The following is a 26070-nucleotide window of genomic DNA, read 5'->3' as shown; positions in this document are numbered from 1 at the left end:
TACTGACATAAGACTAATCAAAGTGGGGCCACCTCCAGTCTGCAAGAACTGTTTCATTGCTGTTCCATAATGTATAGAATTCTGGAAAATGATAAGCAATACACATAGTATTTTATAAGCTACTTCCTGCAGGCCTTGGGAATTTATTAATTTTTGCTGCTACTAATTACTCCAGCATTATTTTCTTAACACGGTGGATGCCGATTAATTGGAACACATCAGGATCACGACATTTTGGTTTAATTAAGCAGCTACCCCAATTAGCCAAAATTTCTGCGTAAAGTCAAAAAAAAAACAATTATCGAATATCACTGCTTTTTGAATCTACATCAGTCATTCCAAATGGATAACACAAGCACATGTAACTGTGCTACTTAAAAACTGTCCACTCTGGTTTCAAGATGGCGGCGCAGTGAAAAGTCTGCAGTGAAAACTCAGCACCACAACGCTGATAATTTCACATATAAGCCTATCCATTTCAACTTTTTAAAAAAATGCTCAGGTGTCAGATTCAATGACATGAACATTGAGTATTTTTTTTGAGCTGCTTCAACACCATGCTGTTGAAAGGTACTAAAAAGGCGGCCAAGATAGGCTGTACAGAGTGCTCGCCCAGGTCTGAGGAGCTCGCTGCTGCTAGCTATGCTAACACATTGGACCCTGCTCTTCGTCAAGTAATTCAGGAAGTTATGGAGAACATATCCAAAATGATCGACGAGAAGCTGGCTCCACTCTCTCTGACACTCCAAAACCACATATTGAAGCTTAAAAATCTTGTTACAAGAATGACTGAGGCCGAGGGCCGAGTCTCTGCGGTAGAGACTGTAACTGATCAAACCCAAAGCCGCATCCAGGCACTAGAAAGGCCAGTTCAAAGCCTGTCTGACCATATCGATGACCTTGAAAGCAGAGGTAGAAAAAAGAATATACGAATTATCGGTCCACCTGAAGGTGCAGAAGGCAGCCAGCCAGTGAAGTTTTTTGAGGGCTGGCTGCCTAATTTCCTTGATTTAGAAACCAAGGCTGGACGCATTAAAGTGGAAAGAGCTCATCGTACACTGGCGCCAAAACCGGGCCCAGGCCGATGCCCTCAACCCGTCCTCATGCGGTTCTGTAATTTTGGTGATAAGACCATAAGACAAAGGAGCAGAAGTCAGCCATTCAGCCCATCGAGTCTGCACCGTCATTTCATCATAAGCTGATCCAATCTCCCCTTTAGTCCCATTCCCCCACCTTCTCACCATAACCTTTGATGCCCTGACTACTCAGATACTTATCAATCTCTGTCTTAAATACACTCAATGACTTGGCCTCCACTGCCGCCCGTGGCAACAAATTCCATAGATTCACCACCCTCTGACAAAAATATTTTTTCGTATCTCTGTTCTGAATGGGCGCCCTGCAATCGTCATGTCCTCTCGTAACAGGAAATTTGCAGCCATTGGGATGAGTTGCAGTGCAGTCAATGCAAAAAGTACCAAATACTGAACTTAAGGTGTTATACTTAAATGCATGCAGCATAAGGAATAAGGTGGATGATCTTGTTGTACAGTTACAGATTGGCAGGTATGATATTGTGGCCATCACTGAGATGTGGCTAAAGGATGCACAGTGCTCCTTCCACAATAAGCAAGGAGTGATGGAGGCTTTGAGGCGCCACGGGACCGATGCCCAGGCTTTAATATATGAAGGATCCAGGCTTATGATTTTCAAGATTTTTCGGCAGCCGTTATTCGGAAGCGCAAGGAATTCGACTAGGTAAAGAAGCGGCTGAGAGAATCTGGAATCCAATTATGCTATACCCGGCGGCACTGAAAATAACCTACAATGGGACCACCAAGATATTTGATTCTCTTGGCAAAGCTAAAACTTTTGTGGACACGTTGGGCTGAAGAATGTATACAGTATATTGTGTAGCCCTGGTTATGGATGATAACATGCCCGATAGTCGCTTTATTTTACCTTTTCATTACTCGACGACAAGATATCTTATAGGATGGGTAATGTGTTTGTTTTGATTAATACAGTTTCATTATTTGTTTAAATTGGCGGTGCTGCTCCAGCCTGAAGGAGTTTAAACATGATGGTAACAAATCGGTGAATTGATAAATTATGCCCTGTTTTCATTTTTGTCTATGTTAAATGCCATATTGGCAGTGGGGCAGAATATGGGGTGCTAGAAGGTTCAGATATTCCCCTTAAGTGTGGGGTAAGTCCTCTTGTTCAGCACTGTTGGTGCTTTGTTCTTGTATGTGAATTTTTTTTATTTACTTATTGCTGCTTAGCTGATCTTAAGTCGGGTTGCTTCTCCAGAGTCACATGATTGTTATAAAGGTGTGTGACCAGTAATATATTACAATTGTGCACTTGGAACAATCGAGAGAGAAAATCCTACTAAACCTGAAAAAGGTGGATTTAGCCTTATTGCAGGAGACACATTTAAATTATAAAGAACATCTAAAACTGTAAAGGAGTGGATTTGATCAAGTCTACTTTTCGTCTTTTAATACCGGGGGGGGGGGGGGGCGGGGTGGTTGGCTATTTTAATTAGAAAGAACTTACCTTTTAAATTATTAGACTGCATTAAGGATAAGTATGGAAGATTTGTGATTGTTAAGGCTTCACTATATGGAGAGGAATATGGTATTCTCAATGTGTACTGCCCTCTAGCTCATCCTCTCAAATTCCTAACAGATGCTTTTTCCAAACTTACAATCTTTTCAATACAAAGCATTATTGTGGGTGGGGATTTTAATTGTCTCATGGACCCATTGATGGACAGAGTGCCTTGTGGTCCCCCATTGCTCTCCTCACAGTCCAAACAAATCATGGACTTATGTGGAGACTAGGACTTGTGGATGTGTGGAGGTTGTTACATCCCTCAGACAAAGACTTCACATTTTTTTCTAATCCACACAAGTGTTACACCAGAATAGACTTTTTTCTAACCCCCAAAACACTCCCAGATTTAGTTGTATCCTGCACAATTGGAACTATCACTATTTCTGACCATGCAGCAGTATATTTAAATATTAAGCCCAAAGATAATTTGGCACAATCTAGACATTGGAGGCTGAATCCTTTTATCCTAAAAGATAATAAATTTATAGACTACTTTACTTCCGAACTCAAAACTTTCCTATCTATTAATTCCAAATCAGCTAGTAGCCCATTGATGCTCTGGGAAACTGCTAAGGCCTGTGCAAGGGGATTAATTATCTCCTACTCCGCTAGTAAGAAGCGACAAGCTGCGGAAAAGCAGCGCCTAGTGGAAGCAAGGCTTGCAGCAGCTGAAAAGGATTATATTAGTAAACCTTCTGCAGCCAAGTCACAGAATATCACAGCCCTACGCTGTACACTAAACTCTTTACTTACACAAGCAGCCAAAAGAAAACTGACATTTGCTAAACAACGATTGTTTGAACATGGTGAAAAACCAGGTGGGTATTTGACTTATTTAGCTAGAAAGAAAAATGCCTCTCAGACTATTGCTTCAATTAGGGATGGGACAGGAGCCCTCACTAGTAATTCTAAAATGATTAATGTTGTGTTTAAGAATTTTTATTCTAAACTGTATCAGTCTGAGCAATGTAATGATGGACAATCTAGGATGGAGTCCTTTTTCAGGAATTTAGATCTCCTGGGCACTTCTTCTGAACAAGAGTCCCTCCTCAATGCTCCGTTATCTATACATGAGATGCAGGAAGCTGTGCGACAGATCCAAAGTGGGAACGTCCCTGATTGACTCACTAGTGAATTCTATAAAGTGCTCACAGCGTGATTATCAGAGCCTATGCTAAACATGTTCAATCACACATTTAATTGTTGTCTCTTCCCACTATCATTGAGAGAAGCTAATATTTCCCTAATTCTTAAGAAAGGAAAGAGCCCTGAAGATTGTGCCTCCTACAGGCCTATTTCATTGTTAAATGTTGACTTTAAAATCTTACCTAAAACCTTAGTGTTGCAATCAGAAACTGTGTTACCTTTTGTCATAAAAGATGATCAACCAGGTTTTGTAAAAGGCCGTAGATCACCTAACAATATCAGAAGATTACTTAATGTGATTCAGACATGTCAGCAACAGGCAGTGGATGGCTTGGTGGTTTCCTTAGATGCAGAGGCGGCCTTTGATCATGTCAAATGGCCATATCTTTTTTCACTTTACAACGATTTGGTGTGGGCAATAATTTTTTTTTTTTTGAAAAACAAGTTTATCGTACACATCGGACAATGTTTAACATCCATGTCCAGCTTCAAAAAGTAAACAAGGGAACAAACCAAATCTTAAAAGAGACTTGCATTAAATGAAGCTCTATGCAAGACTCCAACACAAGTTACTGAAATGTTATTCACAAACATCTGGAATAACCATTCAACATAGCTTTTTTTTTTAAAAAAAGGAATTGAATAAAAGTTGTTCGAGAAAATAAAAGGCAGCTCCAGAAATGTTGGTTCATTTTAAATAAACAATGTAAATGAAAAGTATAAAACTGCAGGTTTCCAAATCAGCTGGTTTTTGTAACAGAAGTGTCTTTCACTAGTCTTCCAGCCGGGGCTTGTGGTGTATTATGACTCCAGTGCCCAAGGCAGCTCAGCAACCTGAAATAATAGCATTAAAACACTGGGAATACTCAGCAAGTCAGACAGCATCCGTGGAGAAAGAATTATGGTTTTAGGCAATGACCTTGAAAAAAGGTCATTGATCCAAAACATTAACTGTTTCTCTCTCCACTGATGCTTTGTGACCCACCAAGCATTCCCAGCATTTTCCGCTACCATTTCAAATTTCCAGAATCTGCAGTTTTTTGCTCTTTGAAGCTCAGAATTTGCACTGCCATTGCTTCATTTCTAGAAGTTAGCTCCATGTGAAAACACACCACTTCTCAGATTACTGGTAATAAAACCAGTACTGTAATACACAACTTGGCAATAAGTTCATGATTGATCTGTATACGATAAAGAAAAGAGTACAAACTCTTGCTTGCCACCCTAACCACTTGTCCTCTTTAGCACACTTAGAAACCTCCCAGTGCTGGTGATATTACAAGACCCATCAAACACATCAGCTTTGGCTAATGGATAAAATCAACTACATCGAAATCCTGAGATCTGGCGGTGAGCTGTCTCCAAGCTAACCATCCTGCTGCTGGATGAAAGGGTTTGGAATGGCCTCCATACCATCTTGCGGGCAGATTAGTACGACTGAAGTCCCTCTGCACACAACCAAGCCAAGTTGGCGTGTGTCTTCAGTCAATTTGTACTGGTCATCAGGATCTCTCACATACTCTATAGTTCCATCCAATACAAGATTAAAGAGTGGATCAAACCCTTTCAAAATCCCACTGGCTTCTCGCCCTCCTTGAAATTTCACACGGATTGTTTTGTCTATGTACTTGGAAAAGTCGAGAATACTCTCCTTCTCCTTCTTCTCCTTATCCGCCATCTCCGCGCCAGCAGCCTGTGACCTCCGAACCGCAGAGACCTTTAACCCCGGCCAGCAAGCTGAGATCCGGCTGACAGTTTGCCGGCGTAGGCCCGGCTCCCGTCAGCGGCTCTAGAGACCAAAAAATACAATGAAACGTAAATGAAAGTAAACAGACGCCCTCCGTTACCGACCCTCGCTGCTCTTGGCCCTTGGACAGTTTGACCGGGTGTGTGGGCGCGGCAGGGACGCGGGGAGGAGCGGGCTGTAAAATGGCGCTGGGAGTACGGCTACTGCTGATCGCACTGCAGCTTCCTCAGGTCAGCAGGCGGCCGAGCCCGGGGCCGGATCCTGTCAGCAATAATTTTATTAAGTGGGTGAAGGTTCTTTATAATGACCCTTTGGCTGCGATTCTCACTAATAGTATTAGGTCGGATAATTTTAGTATTCTGAGGGGCAGCCAGCAGGGCTGCCCTTTATCACCACTACTTTTCACACTAGTGATCGAGCCATTGGCTGAGGCTATTCAGCGAGACGCCAAAATATCTACTCCAGGCATAGGACTAAAGTCACATAAAATTACATTGTATGCAGATGATGTTCTAATTTTCTTATCAAACCCTGCTATATCAGTCCACCATCTTACACAATGCATCAATTCATTTAGCGCCTTTTCAAGTTATAAAATCAACTTTACTAAATCAGAGGCTATGCCTCTGGGGAATCTGCAGCAGGTACCTGACACTCAGGGTGTTTTCCCCTTTAAGTGGTCGCAGACAGGTTTTGTTAACTTAGGCATATTTATCACACCTACGTTTGATCAATTGTTCAAAGCTAACTTTACACAGTTATTTGACAAAATCAAACAGGATCTTGAGCGATGGAGCACTCTTCCCATTGCTTGGCTTGGCAGAATATCCTTGCTCAAAATGAACATTCTTCCTTGTCTGCGCTACCCAATACGAATGATTCCAGTCATTTTTACCCAACAAATACTTAAAAAAAAACTGGTTTGTTTCTTTCATCTGGAGCAAAAAAAGATCCTGTATTAAAATGTCTAAGTTACAGTTTCCCAGTAGTCTAGGGGGTCTGGATTTTCCAGACATCAAAAAATATCAATTAAGTTCCTTTTTATCTTATGTGGTTGACTGGGTTTGCAGGGACCCCTCCTCAATTTGGCTAGACATTGAAGCTTCACAAGCAAAATGACCTCTTATTAATTTGCTTTTCCTCAATAAGATGAAACTAGTTAAGGAATATTGTTGCAGTCCAATAACGATTAATACAGTCAGGGCCTGGAGGGCAGTGCGACAAATTGAGGGCAACGCAGCAAAAATATCTCCCTTCACTCCAATAACTGGCAGTCCAGATTTTCAGCCTGGCATAATGGATTCTGGATTTAAACTTTGGATTTCTAAGGGTATTTTCTATCTAGGAGATTTGTTTGATGAAAGAAGGATGGTGTCTTTTATTCAAATATTACAGAAATTTAACATATTCAACAAGGATCTTTTTCGTTTCTTTCAGATAAGAGATTATAAACAGAAAAAAACATCATTGTTAACTGATTTCTCTAGTTCTGAAAAGAGGGAATACATTCCTTTGGACTTTTTGACATGTATACAAATAATTTTCATAAAACATGGCAACCTTTTCTGCAGTATGTAGATGTAAACCTGTCTGCTATACTAATAAGGGCTTTTGTATAGGACGTTGTGATGTCTATATTCTGATGGAAGTGTTCTGATACCTGATATCTGTGAGAGGAAGAAACGTAAGTGTATCTAGAAATTGAAAGTTTTGTTATGCTAAGCAAAAAAAATAAATAAAAAATAAATAAAAACTGTCCACTCTGTAATTAACGGCCGTTTCTGGCATCTCCAAGTCTGAATGCTTGAAACCACAGTGAGCAAAACAGTTCTGCTTATTTCTCACCAAATATCAGTAACAAAGTTACTACTTTTTGAACACAAACGCAAGTAACTGACACTATTTGAAAATTGTTCGCTCTAAGCACAGTGTAGCATTAATGGCCACACAAGTTCATGCAACTGACACTAGTTTAAAAACTGTTTGGCAGCAGTCTCCTTTTCCAGTTAGGTAGCAAATATATCAAGGGAATCATTGATACTTTCTTAACTAGTTTTGTTCTTTATGACTTGTCCCAAGTAAGTGGCTGCCCTGATTAACCAATGGCCCAATTAGCCAGAATCCACTGTATTTCCTTTGCTTCCTCACTGGAGTCTTGGTTCTTCTAACATTTCTGAATAATTCCTTCTATCTACATGTTCAAATTATTGTGCCTTTTTAATATTCCCCATTATGAACATTACTGCCATGGGGTATCAAAACTTGATTTTGCTAATCTCTTTCTTTTTCCTTTCTCTCCCTTGCATTCTATCAACATTTTTATCTTTTTCACTTCTTTGGATATTAACATTTTTCTGTTATATGATATGCTTCCTGTTTTCAATGCTACATTCAGATAGTGGCTCCCAACACTTCTCCGTACAGGTTGCAATACACTCAGACGTATTGTGCACATCCAGACTCCCAGGATCCTGCAAATACTCTCACTTGGATCCTTATTCCTGACCCAAGTGTCCAAAGTATTTACGTAGTTTAAGTCATCCAGTTTCCCTTCTTCATGTCTTACAGTGCTTGCTACCTGGAGAACAGCTCCTTAACACAGAACTAAATTTCTTCTGACTGCAGCATTTACCTTGGATGTGGTCCCCTTAGACAAAAGTGTCCACAAGCTCCCACGAATTGCAGCAGCAATATTTCTCTTGTTCTCTTATTTTTTATTTAATTAGTTAGTTTAACATTTATTAAATTTACCTCATTTATTGAGTTTATAAGCTTAATTTGGTTAACTTAACACACCCAACCATCACTTGTCACTTACATGCCTTACCTGTGATGTCATATTGTAGATTTCTCTGGTTGCAGATCTAAACTGTCAAAAGAAATGCCAGTTTGAAGTTGGTCATTCACTATCAACCTACTTCACTGAAGCCGTCTTTCTTTCAAAAAACTACACTTTGTTTGCAAGCTTTGTTATCCAAAGAAAGTACTGGAAAGGATTCAAAGTGCAAATAGCTCTAAATTTTGTATTTTGTTTAATTAGAAGATTGTGTTGGATGGTAAAACTATTAGGCAATGTTCATGCACAAAAAAAAAGCCATATGATTAATCATAATCTATCACAACTGTGCTTGTTCCCATATTCCACAAGTATTACATTTGAAGTCACTATCATTCTCTTAGGCTAAATGTTAAGTCAGTTATTCTTTCCACATCACACAGAGACTTTTTATATAAATTTTGGGGATTTAGGAAAAGTTGCCAATTATCTTTCTTCCCTAATTGCCATTGATGGTGGTGAAGTCCATCTACCAAGATGGTCCCAATGGTACTATTCAGCAGAGAGTTTCAGGAGCTGAATCATCAAAATATGTTATGGACATATTCTTTAGTTGGTTTACTTGTATAGATCTAATACCCTTGTATGGCATTTTTTTTTATCACTGGTCTCAGTAATTTCTCTTCTTTGATATCCCTTGGAATTGGGGAGAGCCTGCTTCCACTCTGATTTTATGTAACTAATTAGGCCTGAGAGGGAACTGTACACTTTTTCAGAGATGTGACGGGATATGCCTGGCAGGCAGGTGGAATATGAAGACTTCAAACTATCTTGTAGTATATTAGAAAGTTTATATAATCAATAAACTTAAATGATTTTAATCATCAATGATCTGCAAGTTTTAATTGTGACTATAAGAAGCATTTTATGTAGCTACATCATGAGCTGGTGTGGATACTGCTCTGCCAGTGATCTCAAGAAACTGCGGGGAGTGTTGGATCCAGCTCAGCTTATTATGGAAGCCGGTCTCCCCTCTGTGGACTCTGTCTATGTTTCTTGCTGTTTTGGTAAAGCAGCCAACATAATAAAAGACCCTACCCTGGATATCCTTTCATCTCTACTCCCATTAGGCAGAAGATACAAAAGCCTGAAAGCATGTACCATCAGGATCAAGGACAGCTTCCATCCCACTTATTGAATGTCTCCTATTCATACTAAGATGGACTCTTTACTTAATCTACCTCATTATGGCCTTGTACCTGCAGTTGTGTTTTCTCTGAAACTGTAACACTATATTTTGCATTCTTGTATTATTATGCCTTGTATTACCTCAGTACTCTGTTGTAATGACATCTGAGTGGATGGTATGCAAGACAATTATTTCACTCCAGCTCAGTACATGTGATGATAATAAACAAATGATGTACTAGTTGTTCATCTTCAGCTGAGGTTTTTGAGATGGCTTCTGAGGAATTTTTTTTAATATATTCAAGTATATGACATTTTTATAAAAGGAAACTGCTAGCAAAACATAAGCACTGTAAAATTATGTACTACAGAAAGTAGTAATCTTTCTGTGGTATTTTTACTTTGATTTTTGTTAAGTTTCAATTGTATAATTCAATAGGTCTTTAAAGCTATATAGAAGGCTAAAAGCCTCATGCCAGTTTTAGTTTTTAGATCTGCAATGTAACCAGTGTAAACAAGAAAGAATCTACAAATGTTGACAATCTGAAACATAAACAGGAAATATTAGGAACACACAAGTTAGCTGACATTTATAGAGAGAACAGACAATGTTGTCTAAAAGTATGATTAGTTGTTTGCATCATTTCTTTCTTCACTTAGTCTTGTGTGTTTGAAATTAGATTTCACTCTGCATAGGTCAGATTTGTGACAAATACGGAGTTCAATCTAGAATCCAGGTGTTTTACAGCACAGAAACAGGCCCTCTGGCCCAGCATATCCATTGTGCCATTTGGACAGCTTCATGGTTAGGAAAGGTTTAGAAAGATACGGGCCAGATGCAGACGGGTTCAAGAAGGCACCTTGAATGGCATGGACAAGATGGGTCAATGGACTTGTTTCCATGCTGTATAACTCTGACTTTAACTGATGTGAAAACTAAAAATGTGTATCGCATCAGTGAGAAATTTTTTAAACCCAGCTAAAGCAGTAGTGTGACTTGGAATTCATCAGGGAAGCAAACCCTTTGGCCCAACTCATCCATCAAAGTGCTCATCTAAGCTAGTCCCATGTGCTCGTGTTTGACCCATATCCCCTAAATCTTTTCTATCTATGTGTTTATGCAGATGTTGTTATACCTGCCTCAACGACCTTCTCTGGAATTTGTTCCATCTACTCACCACCCTCTGTGTGAAGAAGTCACCCATTGGGTCCTTTTTAAATCTTTCTGCTCTCAATTTCAACATGTGCTCTTTCTTGGGACAAAAGAGCTTTGAACAGTGGCCAACCCAGACATGGGAAGTTTTGAGAGGAGGGGTCTTCAATCAGGTCCACTGCCCAAGTACAAAAGGCTGCAGCAGATCACTACAGCAATAAAGAACTTTGACCAGCAGCCAGTTGTCATTTGGGATTGATTAGCAAGAGCAAATTAAAGGAAGGCAAGGGCAAGCACAGCAGCCATTGTCTGAGTGGACAGAGTTGTGGCTTCCGTGAAGAGAGGCTTCAGTTAGAGAAAGCAAAAGACAAGCTCAAGCTTTTTCTTTATATCTGTTCAGTTAGGACAGTTGAATGCTCTTGTTGGATGTGGGAAGGTAAGGAGACATCCAATGTCCTTAATAATTACAATTGTGAGAAGCGCATCCAGCTGCAGCTTCTAACGATCTATGTTAAGGAGTTGGAGCTGGAACTGGATGAGATTTGGATCATTCAGGAGTCTAGGGGTGATAGATAGGACACATAGAGAGATAGTTAAACCCAAGATGAAGGACACAGGAAACTGGATGACAGGAGGGGGAAAGAGGTTAAGGAGTCAGTGCAGAGTACCCCTGTTGCAATCCTTTCTCCCCCCCCCCCCCCCCCCCACAACAATAGGCATTTCTCTTTAGATGACCTAACAGAGGAAAGTCAGCGTGGTCAGGTCTCTGGCACTGAGTCTGCCTCCGTGACTCAGAAGGGAAGGGGAGGTGAAGAAGAGGCACGCTGTGGTGATAGGGGATTCATTAGTTTGGGGAATGGATAGGCTGTTGGCGAGAATAAGATTCCTGGATGGTACACGGCCTCCCTGGTGCCAGGTTCCAGGATATCTCAGAAGGAGTCCTCCACTTTCTTAAGTGGGAAGGTGAGCAGCCAGAAGTCATGGTCCAAGGGGTACCAATGACATGAGTAGGATGAGTAACGAGGTTCTGCATAGGGAGTTGGATGTGAAGTTAAAGAGCAGGACCTCCAGGGTTGTGATCTCAGGATTGCTACCTGTGCCATTTGCTAGTGAGGCCAGAACTAGGAAGATTATACAGTTTAATATGTGGTTAAGGAGTTGGTGTAAGAGAAAAGGAGAAATGATTTGGTGTTGGATCATTGGGTTCTCTTCCAGGGAAGGTGGGACCTGTACAGAAGGAACGGTTTGCACCTGAGCTGGAGGGGGGCCAGAACTAGATAATATTGCTGAAGATGAGGTAGCTGATTTACAGACAGAGGCAATGTGTAATGAGGAGAGACTGTTGATAGGGCAAAATTGAAGTCAACAGGATGAGTTGCAACATAATAAGAGAAATAAAATCAAGAAGGATGAATACAGAACTGAAGATATTGTATTTGAATGTGTACAGTATACAGAATAAGATGGATGAATTTGCAGTACAATTACTGATGGGCAGGTATGATGTTCGTAGACATTGAATTATGGCTGAAAGAAGACTATAGCTGGGAGGTTAATGTTTGAAGATGCACATTGTATTGAAAAGACAGGCAAGAAGGCAGAGGGGGGCAGCATTGCTTTGTTAGTGAAAGATGAAATCAAATCAGTAGAAAGGTGACAGCAGTGGAGGTCAAATCCTATTGTGTATTTAATGCTGAGGTTGAAAGATTCTTGGTTGGTCATAGCATGAAGGGATGTAGGGAGAAGACTGAGGCTGAACAGAAAATTGGATCAGCAATGACAAAATAGCGGAACAGACTCAATGGGCCAAATAGCGCAATTCTGCTCCTGTATCTTATGGTCTTATTTCTTAACCATTTAATGTCAGTATACTGATGTGCATGATTTAAATTCTACTATAAAAGTGGCATTCAACATGCAAACTATGGAAAATGGAAGTGGAAGAAAGGTTGCCAATTGCTTGGCAAATCTTTATTCTACATTCCCTATATTACTGGCTTGTTTTTTTTTCCACTCTTAAAAACAAGAAGTGCTACCTCTGGAGCTTTCCAGCACATCTGGAGAGGCATTGTTTTTCAACCATCTGTGACAAATCTTTCTTCTTTTGAACTTGAATGAATATTTAGCCTGTTCCCTTCAGTAGTGGAATTTTCAAGTCCTGCAATGTGGGTGGTCATCATGTCTGCTGATGTAGAATAGTGACATACTATTTTTTGAGTAAACTTCTTTATATACAGAGGTAACAATTCTCATTTGGGGTTCAGTTACACACTCCCATAGCAGTTGCTCTCTGTACCATTATGTATGCCACCAAATCAAAATGATTGGTATAACAAATGAGATGTTTATGCATAGTTGGTAATACAGAAGTTGTTGGTTTCATGTAATGAATGATAATTTGAATTTAAAATTAATGTTATTTTACATTTAATATTTTCTTTGTTTTATAGAACACCAGAACAGTGCCCAAGTGTGGTGTCTCTTCTTTCTGAAAGTTATAACCCCCACGTGCGGTATGGTGCTGCTCTGGCTCTTGGCATTTGCTGTGCTGGAACTGGCAACAAGGTGAGATCCTATATTAGTTTACAGTTATTAGATGTTCCGTGTCCCTATTGTGTAAAATTAGAGGCAACTTTAATATTATTATTTAACCCAGTTAATTCACTGTAGGGCATAATACAGTAAATTTAACATCAGATTTAATTTTTGCAACAAAATGTTGACCCCTCTGCACGATTGTGCGAGCAAAGTCGGAACTTTTAATCAGTTGAACTCTCAACCAGTGGGCATTCATTTGAAACCGATCTGATGTGCTTTGCTAAAGGTATTTGAAGAAATACTTTGAATAGGAAGACCCATTGAAATAGTTGATGTATCATAAGAGAATGTGGATATTCTGTCCAGAGCATTAATCATCACAGTGAGATAGATCCACCACGTTTTACTTTTATAACTCTTTTACTCATTTAGGCTCATTAAAGATCAACAAATTTCTTCTACTTCATTAATCATTTAGCATTTGTTGGTTGTTATGCAGAATCCTCTACTTTGAGGAGTTCAAACACAAGCTGGGTGATCAGTTTAGGAACAAATCTGTTGTGTCTACAAGCAAGACATTGATACCACTAAATGACTGATTCTTTGGATTTTCAAATTATTAATGTCTAGCTCAGAAATTCCAGAGTGTATCTAAAATCTAGCTTTTACATTCATCATTACAAATATTTCCATACTTTTGCAGGAAGCTATAAATCTTCTGGAGCCCATGACTAATGATCCAGTGAATTATGTCCGCCAAGGTGCTCTGATCGCATCTGCTCTGCTCCTCATCCAGCAAACAGAAATCACATGTCCAAAGGTAAGACTGATTACAAAATATGCCTTCAGTCCATCGAGTCATAGAGTAATGCAATATGATAAAAGGTCACTCAGCCCAATTAGTCCATGTTGCCCACAACATCCACCATGCTGATCCCAGTTGCCTGAGTGTAGCCCCATTATCCTACCATCCATGTACCCATCCAAATGCTTCTTTAATGTTGCAATTATATCTACCTCGACCACTTCTTCAGGCATTTTATTCCAGGTACTCTCTGCCCTCTGTCTAAAGAAGTTGCTTCTCAGGACTTTTTAAAATCCCTCCCTCTAATCATATACCTGTGCCCTTTAGTTCAGGATTCCACAGTCCTGGGGAGCCAACTATGAACATCCACCTTATCCATGCCACTTATGATTTTGTAAACTTCTGAAGTCACCCCTCAATCTCCTACTCTCCAAGAATCATAGAACACTACAGCACAGAACCAGGTGCTTCGGCCATCTAGTCTATGCCAAACTATTAATCTGCCTAGTCCTGTCGACATGCACCGGGGACCATAGCCCTTCATACTCCTCTTATCCATGTACCTATCCAAATTTCTCTTAATTACTGAAATTGAACCTGAATCACCACTTGCATTAGCTGCTCATTCCTCACTCTCACCACTCTGAGTGAAAAGGATCCCCCTCACGTTCACCTTAAACAGTTCCCCTTTCATCCTTAACCCATGACCTCCAGTTCTAGTCTCACCCAACCTTAGTGAGAAAAGCCTGCTTACAGTTGCCCTATCTATATCCCGTATAATTTTATATATTGCTATTAAATCTCCCCTCATTCTCCTACACTTTAGGGAATAAAGACCATAAGACATAGGAGCAGAATTAGACCATTTGGCCCATCGAGTCTGCTCCACCATTCAATCATGGCTGATCCTTTTCTCCCCTCCTCAGCTCCACTCCCCAGCCTTCTCCCCATTACCTTTCATGCCATGTCCAGTCAAGAATCTTTCAAGTTCAGCCTTAAATACCCACAACGACCTGGCCTTCACAGCTGCATGTGGTAACAAATTCCACAAAATTCACCACCCTCTGTCTGACTAAAGAAATTTCTCTGCATCTCTGTTTTAAATGGACACCTGTTTATTCTGAGGCTGTGACATCTTGTCTTGGACTCCCCTGCCAGAGGAAACATACTTTCTACATCTACTCTGTCTAGGCCTTTCAACATTTCAAAGGTTTTCAGTGAAATCCCCCCCTCTTCTAAATTCCTGCGATACAGACCCAGAGCTATCTAACATTCCTCATATGTTAACCCTTTCATTCCTGGAATCATCCTTGAGAACCTCCTCTGAACTCTCTCCAATGTCAGCACCTCTTTTCTTAGATGAGGAGCCCAAAACTGTTCACAATACTCAAGGTGAGGCCTCACCAGTGCCTTATAAAGCCTCAGCGTCACATCCTTGCTCTTGTATTCAAGACCTCTTGAAATGAATGCTTACATTACATTTGCCTTCCTCACCACCGACTCTACTTGCAAGTTAACCTTCAGGGTGTTCTGCACCAGGACTTTCAAGTTCCATTGCATCTCAGATTTTTGGATTTTCTCCCCATTTAGGAATTAGTCTGCACATGCTACCGAAGCACATGACCATGCATTTTCCAAAATTGTATTTCATTTGCCACTCTCTTGCCCACTCTCCTAAACTGTCTTAAGTCCTCTGCAGCCTACCTGTTTCCTCAACACTACCTGCCCCTCCCCCAATCTTTGTATCATCTGCAAACTTGGAAACAAAGCCATCTGTTCCATCATTTATATACAGGATAAAAAAGAAACAGTCACAAGACTGTCCCCTGTGGAACACCACTAGTCACTGGCAGTCAACCAGAATGGATTCTTTTATTCCCACTCACTGCCTCCTACCTATCAGCCAATGCTCTAACTATGCCAGTAAGTTTCCTGTAATACCATGGGTTCTTAACTTGGTAAGCAGCCTCATGTGTGGCACCTTGTCAAATGCTTTCTGAAAATCCAAATATACAACATCCACTGCATCTCCTTTATCTGTCCTACGTGTAATCTCCTCAAAGAATTCCAACAGGTTAATCAGGCAAGATTTTTCCTTAAGGAAAATATGTTGACTTCATCCTATTTTGTCCTGTGTTACCAAGTACTTCACAACCTCATCCTTAACAATTGACTCCAACAACTTCCCAACCACTGGAGTCAGGCTAACTGGTCTATAATTTCCTTGCTGCCTTCCTCCTTCCTTAAAGAGTGGGGTGACGTTTGCAATTTTCTAGTCCTCCGGCACTATGCCAGAGTCTAATGATTTTTGAACGATCATTACATCTCTACCTCTACCTGGTTCTGAACCCTAGGGTGCAGTTCATTTGGTCCAGGTGACTTAAGTACCCTTAGGTTTTTCAGTTTTTTTGAGCACCTTCTCCCTTGTAATTGTAACTATACTCACTTGTCTTCCCTTGCACCCTTCAACATCTGGCACATTGCTAGTGTCTTCCACCATGAAGAAAAATGCAAAATATCAGCTCAGTTCATCTGCCATCTCCTTGTCTCTGTTACTATTTCTCTGGTTTCATTTTCTAGACATCCTATATCCCCTCTAATCTCTCTTTTACATATTTGAAAAAGCTTTTTCTGTCCACTTTGATATTGTTTGCTAGCTTGCTTTCATATTTCATCTTTTCCCTTCTCATGATTCTTTTAGTTGCTCTCTGTAGGCTTTTAAACGCTTCCCAATCCTTTGTCTACCCACTAATTTTTCCTTTGTATGCCCTCTCTTCTGCTTTTACGTTAGCTTTGACATTCCTTGTCAGACACGGTTGTACTATCTTGCCATTTGAGTATTTCTTTGATCTTGGAATACTTTTATCCTGCACTTTCCTCATTTTTCCCAGAAACACTCACCATTGCTGCTCTGCTGTCATCGCTGCCAGCAGCTCCTTCCAATTTACTTTGGCCAATTCCTCTTTCGTACTGCTGTAATTTCCTTTACTTCACTGAAATACTGCTACGTCAGACTTTACTTACTCCCAACCAAATTTCAAGTTGAATTCAATCATATTGTGATTGCTGCTTCCTAAGGTTTCTTTCACCTTAAACTTCCTAATCACCTCTGGTTCATTACATAACACCCAATCCAGTATAGTTGATCCCCCTAGTAGGCTCAACGACAAACTGCTCTAAAAAGCCAACTCGTAGGCATTCTTAGGATCCATTTCCAACCCGATTTTCTTAATCGACCTGCATGTTGAAATCTCCCATGATTATCGTAACATTGCTCTTTTGACGCACATTTTTTATTTCCTGTTGCAATCTGTGGTCCACATCCGGGCTACTGGTAAGCCTATATATAACTGCCAACAGAGCCCTTTTTACCCTTGCAATTTCTTAACTCAACCTACAAGGATTCAACATCTTCTGATCCTACGTTGCGTCTTTCTACTGATATGAGCCTATTTTCTTCCAGCAGAGCCATGCCACCCCTTGTGGCGACCTTCCTACGATACAACATATAACATCGGGCATTCAGTTCCCAACTACAACCACTCTTCAGCCATGATTCAGTGATGGCCACGGCATCATATCTAACAATCTTTACAAGTGCAACAAGATCATCCACCTTATTTCTTATACTTCGTGCATTGATATATAACACTTTGAGTGCTGCATTTGCTACCCTATTTGATTCTGCATCTCTAATGCACTGATACTCACCCTGCTGGCTGCAATTCTGTCCTATCATCTGCCTGCCCTTCCTGACAGTCTGACTTTGATTTTTTACCATCCATCCTATCCTGAGTCCCTTCACTGTGGTTCCCACCCTCCTGCCAAATTAGTTTAAACCCTCCCCAACAGCTCTAACAAACCTGCCTGCAAGAATATTAGTTCTCCTGGGCTTGGGTGCAATCTGTCACTGTTGAACAGGTCATACCTCCCCCAAAAGAGACCCCAATGATCCACGAACCTGAAGCCCTGCCCCCTGCACCAGCTTGTCGGTCATGCATTATTTTGCCAAATCATCCTGTTTCTACCCTCACAGGCGAGTGGCACAGACACCAATCCTGCTTCTCAGCTTTCTATTTAGCTCTTTAAATTCTCTTTTCAGGACCTCCTTGCTTTTCTTTCCTCTGTCAGTGGTACCAATATGTACCAAAACATCTGGCTGCTCTCCCTCCATCTCCAAAATGTTCTGGACATGATCCAAGATGTCCCTGGCCCTTGCACCTGGGAAGCAAAATACCATCTGGGTGTCCCGTTCACATCCACAGAATCTCCTGTAGTTTCTCTGACTATTGAGTCCTCTATCACTATCACTCCCCTCTTTCCCTTCTGCACCACAGACCTATGTTCAGTGCCAGTAACCCACTCTCCGTGGCATTCCCCTGGGAGGTCATCCTCCACAACCGTATCCAAAGTGGTATATTTATTTTTGAGGGGAATGGCCACGGGCATCCTCTGTGCTAACTCCCTACTCACATTTCCATTTCTCCAGTCACGCAGCTACTTGCCTCCTGCAACTTCAGGTGACTACTTCCCTAAAACTCTGATCAATTATCTTCCTCACTGTCCCATACAAGCTGAAGCTCTTCCAGCTGCTACGCCAGATCTTCGAGGAGCTGCAGCTGGATGCACTTCATGCATATGTAATTCCTTGGGAGACTTTGGGTCTCCCAGGACCCCAACATCAGTCATGAAGAACATACAACAGCCATTTACTACAAGGTACAACAAGGGAAAAAATAAGGAACTTTTAACAAAAGCTTACCCAGAGCCAACATCTCTTTCAAGCCGAGGCCTCCTTTAGGTCAAAGCCTGAAGCTTCTACTCTCGACACTGGACTACCCCCAACAATGGCTGCTTTGCTTGTCCCTTCTGTCCTTTTAAACAAGCGTCGTCACCCTGCGAGAAACCTCGTCGCTGTGGCCTGCTCTTGCTGCTGATTGGACCATCGGAATATAGTTCCAACCTGTTTAACCTTTCCCTATGATTCAGGTCCTCAAGTCCTAGCAACATCTTTGTAAATTTTCTCTGCACTCTTTCAATCTTATTAATACCTTTCCTATAGACAGGTAACCAGAACTGCATACAATACTGTAAATTTGGCCTCACCAGCATCTCATACAATTTCATCTATGAATTTGATCTATGAAGACCAGTGTGTCAAAAGCTCTCTTTATGACCCTATCTACTTGTGATTCCACTTTCAAGGAATTAGGGATATGTATTCCCAGATCCCTTTGTTCTATCGCATTCCTTGGTGCTCTACCTCTCCCTGTACCAGTCCTACCCTGGTTTGTCCTCCCAAAGTGTAACACCTCACACTTGTCTGCATTAAATTCCATCTGCCATTTTTTCCAGCCCATTTTTCTAGCTGGTCCAGATACCACTGCAAGCTTTAATAGCCCTCTTTGCTGCCTGCTATGCCCCCAATCTTGGTGTCATCTGCAAATTTGCTGATTTAGTTTACTATATCATCATCCAGATCATTGATGTAGATGACAAATAACAATGGACTTGGCACCATTCCCCGTGGCACACCATTAGTCACAGGCCTCCAGTCAAAGGGGCAACTTCTGCAAGGCCAATGTTTAATCCAGTTTACTACCTCTTCCTGAACGCCAAGCGACTGAAACTTCTGGACCATCCTCCCATGTGGGACCTTGTCAAAGAGCTTGTTGATGTCCATTTAGACAACATTCACTACTTTGCTGCCTTCAACTTTCCTGGTAACTTTCTACCACGCACAAAGCCATATTGACTATCTTTAATCAGTTGCTGTTTTTCCAAATACTTGTATATCTGGTCCCATCCAATAACTTCCCCACTAGTGATGTCAGACTCACTGGTCTATAATCTCCTGGCTTATTTTTAGAACCTTTCTTAAGCAACAGAAAATTAGCTATCCTCCAGTTCTCTGGCACCTCACCTGTTACAAAGGATGTTATAAGCATCTGCTTGGGCCCCGCAATTTCTGAACTGGCCTCTCACAAGGGGAGCACCTTGTCAGGCCCTGGGGATTTATCCACCCTAGATTTCCTCAAGACAGCAAACACCTCCTCCACTGTAATTTGAATACGATTCAGAATCCCATTGCTGTTTGGCTTCATTTCTACAGTCTCTGTGTCCATCTGAGTAAATATAGATGCAAAAATCTATTTAAGATCTCTCCCATCTCTTTTGGCTCCATGCATAGATGACCACTGTGATCTTCAGGATCAATTTTGTCCCTTGCAATTTTTTTTACTCTTAATATATCTGTAGAAGACCTTGGGATTCTTCTTTACCTTGTCTGCTATAGCAACCTCATGTCTTTTGGCCCTCCTGATTTTCTTCTTAAGTGTTCTGTTGCATTTCTTATATTTCTCAAGTACAGTACCTCATTTGTTCCTGCTTTCTATACCTGCTTTTTCTTAACCAGGCTCTTGATCTCTCAAAAACCAAGGTTCCATAAACCTGTTAACTTTGCCTTTTATTCTGACATGAAAATACAAACTCCGTACTCTCAAAATTTCTCCTTTGAAGGCCGTTCACTTGCCAAGCACAGCTTTGCCTGAGAACAACCTCTCCCAATCCACACTTGGCAGGTCCTTTCTGAACCATCAAAATTTAGAATCTCAGCCTGAGGACCAGTGATCATAATGGCATTATGATCATTAGATGTAAATATTCCCCTTCACAAACTCTGTCACCTGCCTGACTCATTCCCTAATAGAAGACCTGGTATTGCATTTCCTCTAGTTGGGACTATGCATTAAGGAACCTTTCTTGATCACATTTGACAAACTCTTTGCTATCCAGCCCTTTTACATTATGAGAGCCTCAGTGAGGTTGTGGGAAGTTGAAATCACCTACTATCACAATCTTATGGTTTTTGCAACAGTCTGCAATCTCTCTACAAATGCGCTCTTCTGTATCCCACTGACTAGTGGGTAGTCTATAAAATAATCCCATTAACATGGTCACCCCTTTCATATTCCTCAGTTCCACCCAAAGAACCTCAATACACAAGCTCTCCAGTCTGTCCTATCTAAGCTCTGCTGTGACATTTTCCCTGACTAGTAATGCCACCCCTTTCCCTTTAATCCCTTCATCTCTATCATGTTTAAAACAACAGAATCCCGGAGCATTGAGCTGCCAGTCCTGCAACAAAGTCGCACTAATGGCTTAGTTGAGGCCCTCCATTGGTCAGGGTCAACCGTGAATGTTGTGTCCTAGCTATTTATGTGATACGCAAGCCAGTGCAGTACGATATGGAGTGCAAGCTGTTGACCATGCAGCAGGCTCCCTCACCTACACAGCTGACGAATCCAAAGGAACGGCTGAGACCGATACAGTTTGCCAGCAGTGGCATCACAGAAGTTGTCAGTCAGTTTTGAACGTAACATGATGTAATAATCCAATCACAAACGAGAAAATCTGCAGATGTTGGAAATCCAAGCAACACACAAAAATGCTGGGGGAGCTCAGCAAGCCAGGCAGCATCCATGGAAAAGAGTATAGTCCTACCGAAGGGTCTCAGCCTGAAACGTCAGCTCTACTCTTCTCCATAGATGCTGTCTGGCCTGCTGCACTCCCCCAGCATTTGTGTGAGTAACTCAGTGTAGGACTGCTTTATGGAATCCAGCTTCAGATCTTTCCTCTGGCTTTACAACCAAAGCCCTCCCCATGAGTGGGTATAGCTGCAAGGCAGCTGAGTTTTAAGATCAGAGGTTTTTTTTCTTCTAGCTGAGCTGCCAACCATTGCTGGAGAGCCCCTTCTGCCTGAAGCATCTGTTTTTAAGGCGCCTTTACCCTGCCTTTACCCCTTCTGCTGTCAGTATAAGTGGTCCACCGGGATTAGTACCTAAGCCACACGAGGCCAGGAGCTGGACTTGTTTGTCAGAGGCTATTTGAGATGCATGCCATTGGGATCATTGAATAGATAGTGAGAACTTATCCCCACTACTTCACCTAGCGATATGAACGTTAAGGAACCTACTAAAAGCTATAATGTCATAATTCCACATGCTGTTTCATGCTCTAAGCTTATCTGTCTTTCCTACAATACACCTTGTATTGAAGTGTACACAACTCAGAACATGCTCAACCTTTCGACTCCTGGCTTAACAACATCTTTCCCCACTACCACTCCACTATCCACTCTGGCACTCTGATTCCCACCCCTCCAACTCCAGTTGACCCCCCCCCCCCAGTTCAGGTGCAAACTGTCCCTCCTGTACAGGTCCCACCTTCCCTGGAAGAAAATTCAATGATCCGAAACTCTGAAGCCTTCCCTCCTGCATCATCTCCTTAGCCATGTGTTAAACTGTACGATCTTCCTATTTCTGGCCTCAATAGCACATGGCACAGACAGCAATCTTGATGTCACAACCCTGGAGATCCCGTCCTTGAACTTAGCATCTAACCCCCTGAACTAACTTTGCAGGACCTCATCACCACTCCTAACCATGTAATTGGTACTGACGTGGACCACGAGTTTTGGTTGCTCACCCTCCCACTTAAGAATACTGTGAACTCAATCAGCGATGTCCCTGACCCTGACTCCTGGGAGGCAACCTACCATCTGGGAATCTTTTTCTTTGGTACTGAACCCTCCTACCTGTTCCCCTAACCATTGAATCTCCTTAACACTACAGCTCATCTCTTCTCTCCCCTTCCCTTCTGAGTCATGGAGCTAGACTCAGTGACAAAGTCCTGATTGTGGCTTTCCTCTGCTAGGACATGCCCCCAGCAGTATCCAAAGCCATATGCTTGTTATTGAAGGGAACAGCCACAGGTGTACTTTGCACTGGCTGCCCATCCCTTTTCCCCCTCCTGACAGAACTGAACCTGTGTCCAGTACCTTGGGTGTAACTATGTCCTAGTTTATCCTGTTGATCCCTCAGCCTCCCAAATGATCCGGAGTTCATCCATCTCCAGCTCCAGTTCTTTAACACTGTAAGAAGCTGCAGCTGGATGCATTTCTTGCAGGTATAGTTGTCAGGGACACTGGAGGTCTCCCTGCCTTCCCACATCCTGCATGAGGAGCATTCCACTACCCTGTCTGGCATCCCCACTGCTCTTAACTGCAATATGAAAGAAAAAAGGAAAGAAAATGTAAACAAAAAATCAACCCACAGCCTCTGTCTCTCCTTACCAGAGCTTCTATGAGCCAAAGCCTTATCTCACTACTCTAACACTGGCCCACTCACACAGTGGACAATAGGTTATACCTAACTTTTTCTTGTACCTCACCAAGTGCCTAATTACACACACTTCAACATCTCTTAGTGATGTATGGCGCACAGAATGTTGCATGCACAAGGAAGATTCAGCATGGCCAGCCTCACCTTATAAATCAGACCCTTTCATCCAGTTAGTATCCTCATAAATCTCTTTTGCATCCTCTCCAGCTGTACACAGTACTCCAAGCACGGTCCCACCAGTGACTTGTATAACAGCAACATAATATCCCTACTCAAAAACTTGATGCCCTTAATGATCAAGACTACTGTTAACTTGGAAATGTTCAGCAATTTCTTAACATTGGCTTGAAACAACAACTTTGACTTGGGTCTGAAGTATAGTTTGGACCTAAACGTTTTGACTAGGGTAATGTAGTAACAGCCAGTACAAACTGACCTACAAAAATTAAGTCAGTTAGCAATACTTAGACACTTTCAGTTGCTCTCACCTTTGTGAATAAACATTAATGAATGTTGTGGAGTTGAGGGGCCTACCCTGCCCCTTTTTTATTTATTTGTATGAAAGTGTAAGCATGATTTTGCATGTTGAGGTGGCAGTGAGGAGTTGGGGGATGGCTGTTCCTGGTGTTTGGATGATGGAGGTGAGGGCGAGGGAATTTATGGTGTTAGATTTAGACTTACAGTCGGCCCTCCTTATCCGTGGGTTCCGCATGTGTGGATTGGGAAAACCCGGAAGTTGAGCATGTCTCGTTCATTTGCTACTTGTGTTGTGAGTGAGAGGAACGAGTTTAAGGCTAGTAAGGGATGGCTGGCTAGCTATGTAAAGCGCTACAGCCTCAAGAACTTAAAGATCACAGGAGAATCAGGATCGGCTGATGCCAAGGTGGCATCAGCGTTCCCAAAAGAGCTACAATGGTTGCCTCTGTACTGAACATGTACAGACTTTTTTTCTTGTTATTATTCCCTAAACAATACAGTATAACAACTATTTACATAACATTTACATGTGTTAGGTATTATAAGTAATCTAGAGATGATTTAATGTATACTGGAGGATGTGCGTAGATTATATGCAAATACTACGCCATTTTATATAAGGGACTTGAGCATCTGCATTCTTTGGTATCCGCAGGCGGTCCTGGAACCAATCCCCCGTGGATAAGGAGGGCCGACTATATTTATTTATCTCCAGTGTATCAAAACATTCAGTGAAATGCATTATTTGCATTAATAACCAATACAGCAAAGTATGTATTGGGGGGCAGCCTGTAAGCGTTGCCACGCATTCTCGCCAACGTAGCATGCCCACAATGTTCAGCAGAACAACAACAAAAACAAAACAGAGCAGTTGAGAACATCAAATGTTAATGTAAGAAAAACGTCAGTAATATTCTCTCCCCCTACCTTTTTATTCTGGCATCTTCCCACTTCCGTTCCAGTCCTGAAGAAGGGCCTCGGCCTGAAATGTTGACTGTTTATTAATTTACATGGGTGCTGCTGACCTGCCGAGTACCTCCACCATTTTGTGTGTATTCCCTGCTGCATTTCTCCAGCATTTTGTGTGTGTTGCATCAGTACTGGAAAGCCTTTTAAATTACCAAGAGTGGCCGAGAGAGGTCCAGACCATGTTCTGAACCTTAAGAGGCCAATACTGGGTTGACACCACTTCTGAACATCCATTATTTTTCGGTGATGTCTTTTGTGGTGGCAGGTGTCACATTGATTTTAACAGCTACAGTTTTTTAATGCATTATGTGTATAAATAATACTTTTACCAATAAGCTAACTATATTCACTAGAAGATTGTCGTTATTACAAAATATATAACTTTTTGGTGGCAGTGAAAATTTCCAACTTAGAGGAATCAAATGGTTATGACCATGTTGGGTTGCACTTTATTATCATAAGCCAAAGGTCTGGATGTTCACAGTGATAAAACATAAACATGAAGTAATTAAAATAACATAATCTTGCCAACAAAACTATATGTATCACACTAACATAATAAAAAGTCCAAAAGTATATTAAAACTTTTGTTATGACAGTAAACACTTCCAAAATAACTGATCATTTGAGAACTTTTAAGAAAATAAATATATACCTTGTTTATTTGTGAAATAAAGCCTGCACTGTATGTGTGAAAAGCTCCTATTGTCCGCATGAGCGTCTGGAACAGAGTTCAAGTACATTAACTACAGTTAATGTTCAATTGTGATTAAACAGTAGAAATTTTTGAAAACTTTCAGTATTTACAGAGCACTACTGTATTCTAGATTTCATGCTGTGAGGCAAGTGTCTGCAGACTTCTACAAATAGAAACGTGGTGTTGACCGTTTACAAAAGCAAACACTGCTTGAGAAGCTGGAAAAAAAGATGCCACTGTTAATCAGCTTTCAGTGGAATATAGAATTGGTGAATAGAAGATTTGTAATTTTAAAAAGAACTAAGCAGTGCTAACTTTATATGTAATCAGTTCCTCTTAAAGCAGTATGTCTATATAAAATTAAATACGAAACTTGAGAATTTGGGCAAGAATGGGTGAATCAGTAAAGAAATGAAGGTACATGCTATGACAGCTCTGGAAGAAGGGCGGCACTTGCTGACTGCCCCGACCACATCCTCGGACTGTGTTGGTTGTTGACACAAACAATGCAATTCACTGTTTATTTTGAAGTACATGTGACAAATAAGGCTATTCTTTAAACTTTAAAGGAATTGAAACCATCGATACACCAGTGAACTTTTTAAGTGAGAAATTAGCATGGAAAGTATGTGGCACTTTCAAAGAGCAATCTGACAAGAAGTTTGTCCTTTGTGTCCAAACACACATAAATCAAAAGCTTATTAGAATCTGTCATGCTGATAGATAATACCCTACTTGTCGTTACAACGGTCTCCTTGCATCAAAAGATG

At 41.2% G+C, this 26070-nt stretch overlaps 1 protein-coding gene and 1 pseudogene across 1 annotated transcript in view; one reads left to right on the top strand and one right to left on the bottom strand.

Annotated features, from left to right (window-relative positions):
- The window catches only part of psmd1 (proteasome 26S subunit, non-ATPase 1), a 125151-nt gene that overhangs the window by 84222 nt on the left and 14859 nt on the right, over positions 1-26070 (top strand). Inside the window, exons 17-18 of the mRNA XM_073041271.1 lie at positions 13083-13197; positions 13874-13990. Of these exons, the coding sequence (XP_072897372.1) occupies positions 13083-13197; positions 13874-13990 (232 nt within the window). The remainder of the gene's footprint in view (positions 1-13082; positions 13198-13873; positions 13991-26070) is intronic.
- On the bottom strand, positions 4998-5628 carry LOC140724322 (U6 snRNA-associated Sm-like protein LSm7 pseudogene; annotated as a pseudogene).

Source organism: Hemitrygon akajei, chromosome 3 (assembly GCF_048418815.1).
Source record: "Hemitrygon akajei chromosome 3, sHemAka1.3, whole genome shotgun sequence".
NCBI classification, from domain to species: Eukaryota; Metazoa; Chordata; class Chondrichthyes; order Myliobatiformes; family Dasyatidae; genus Hemitrygon; species Hemitrygon akajei.
Note: the sequence above shows the minus strand (reverse complement) of the source record. Positions and strands in the feature narration are given on the sequence as shown.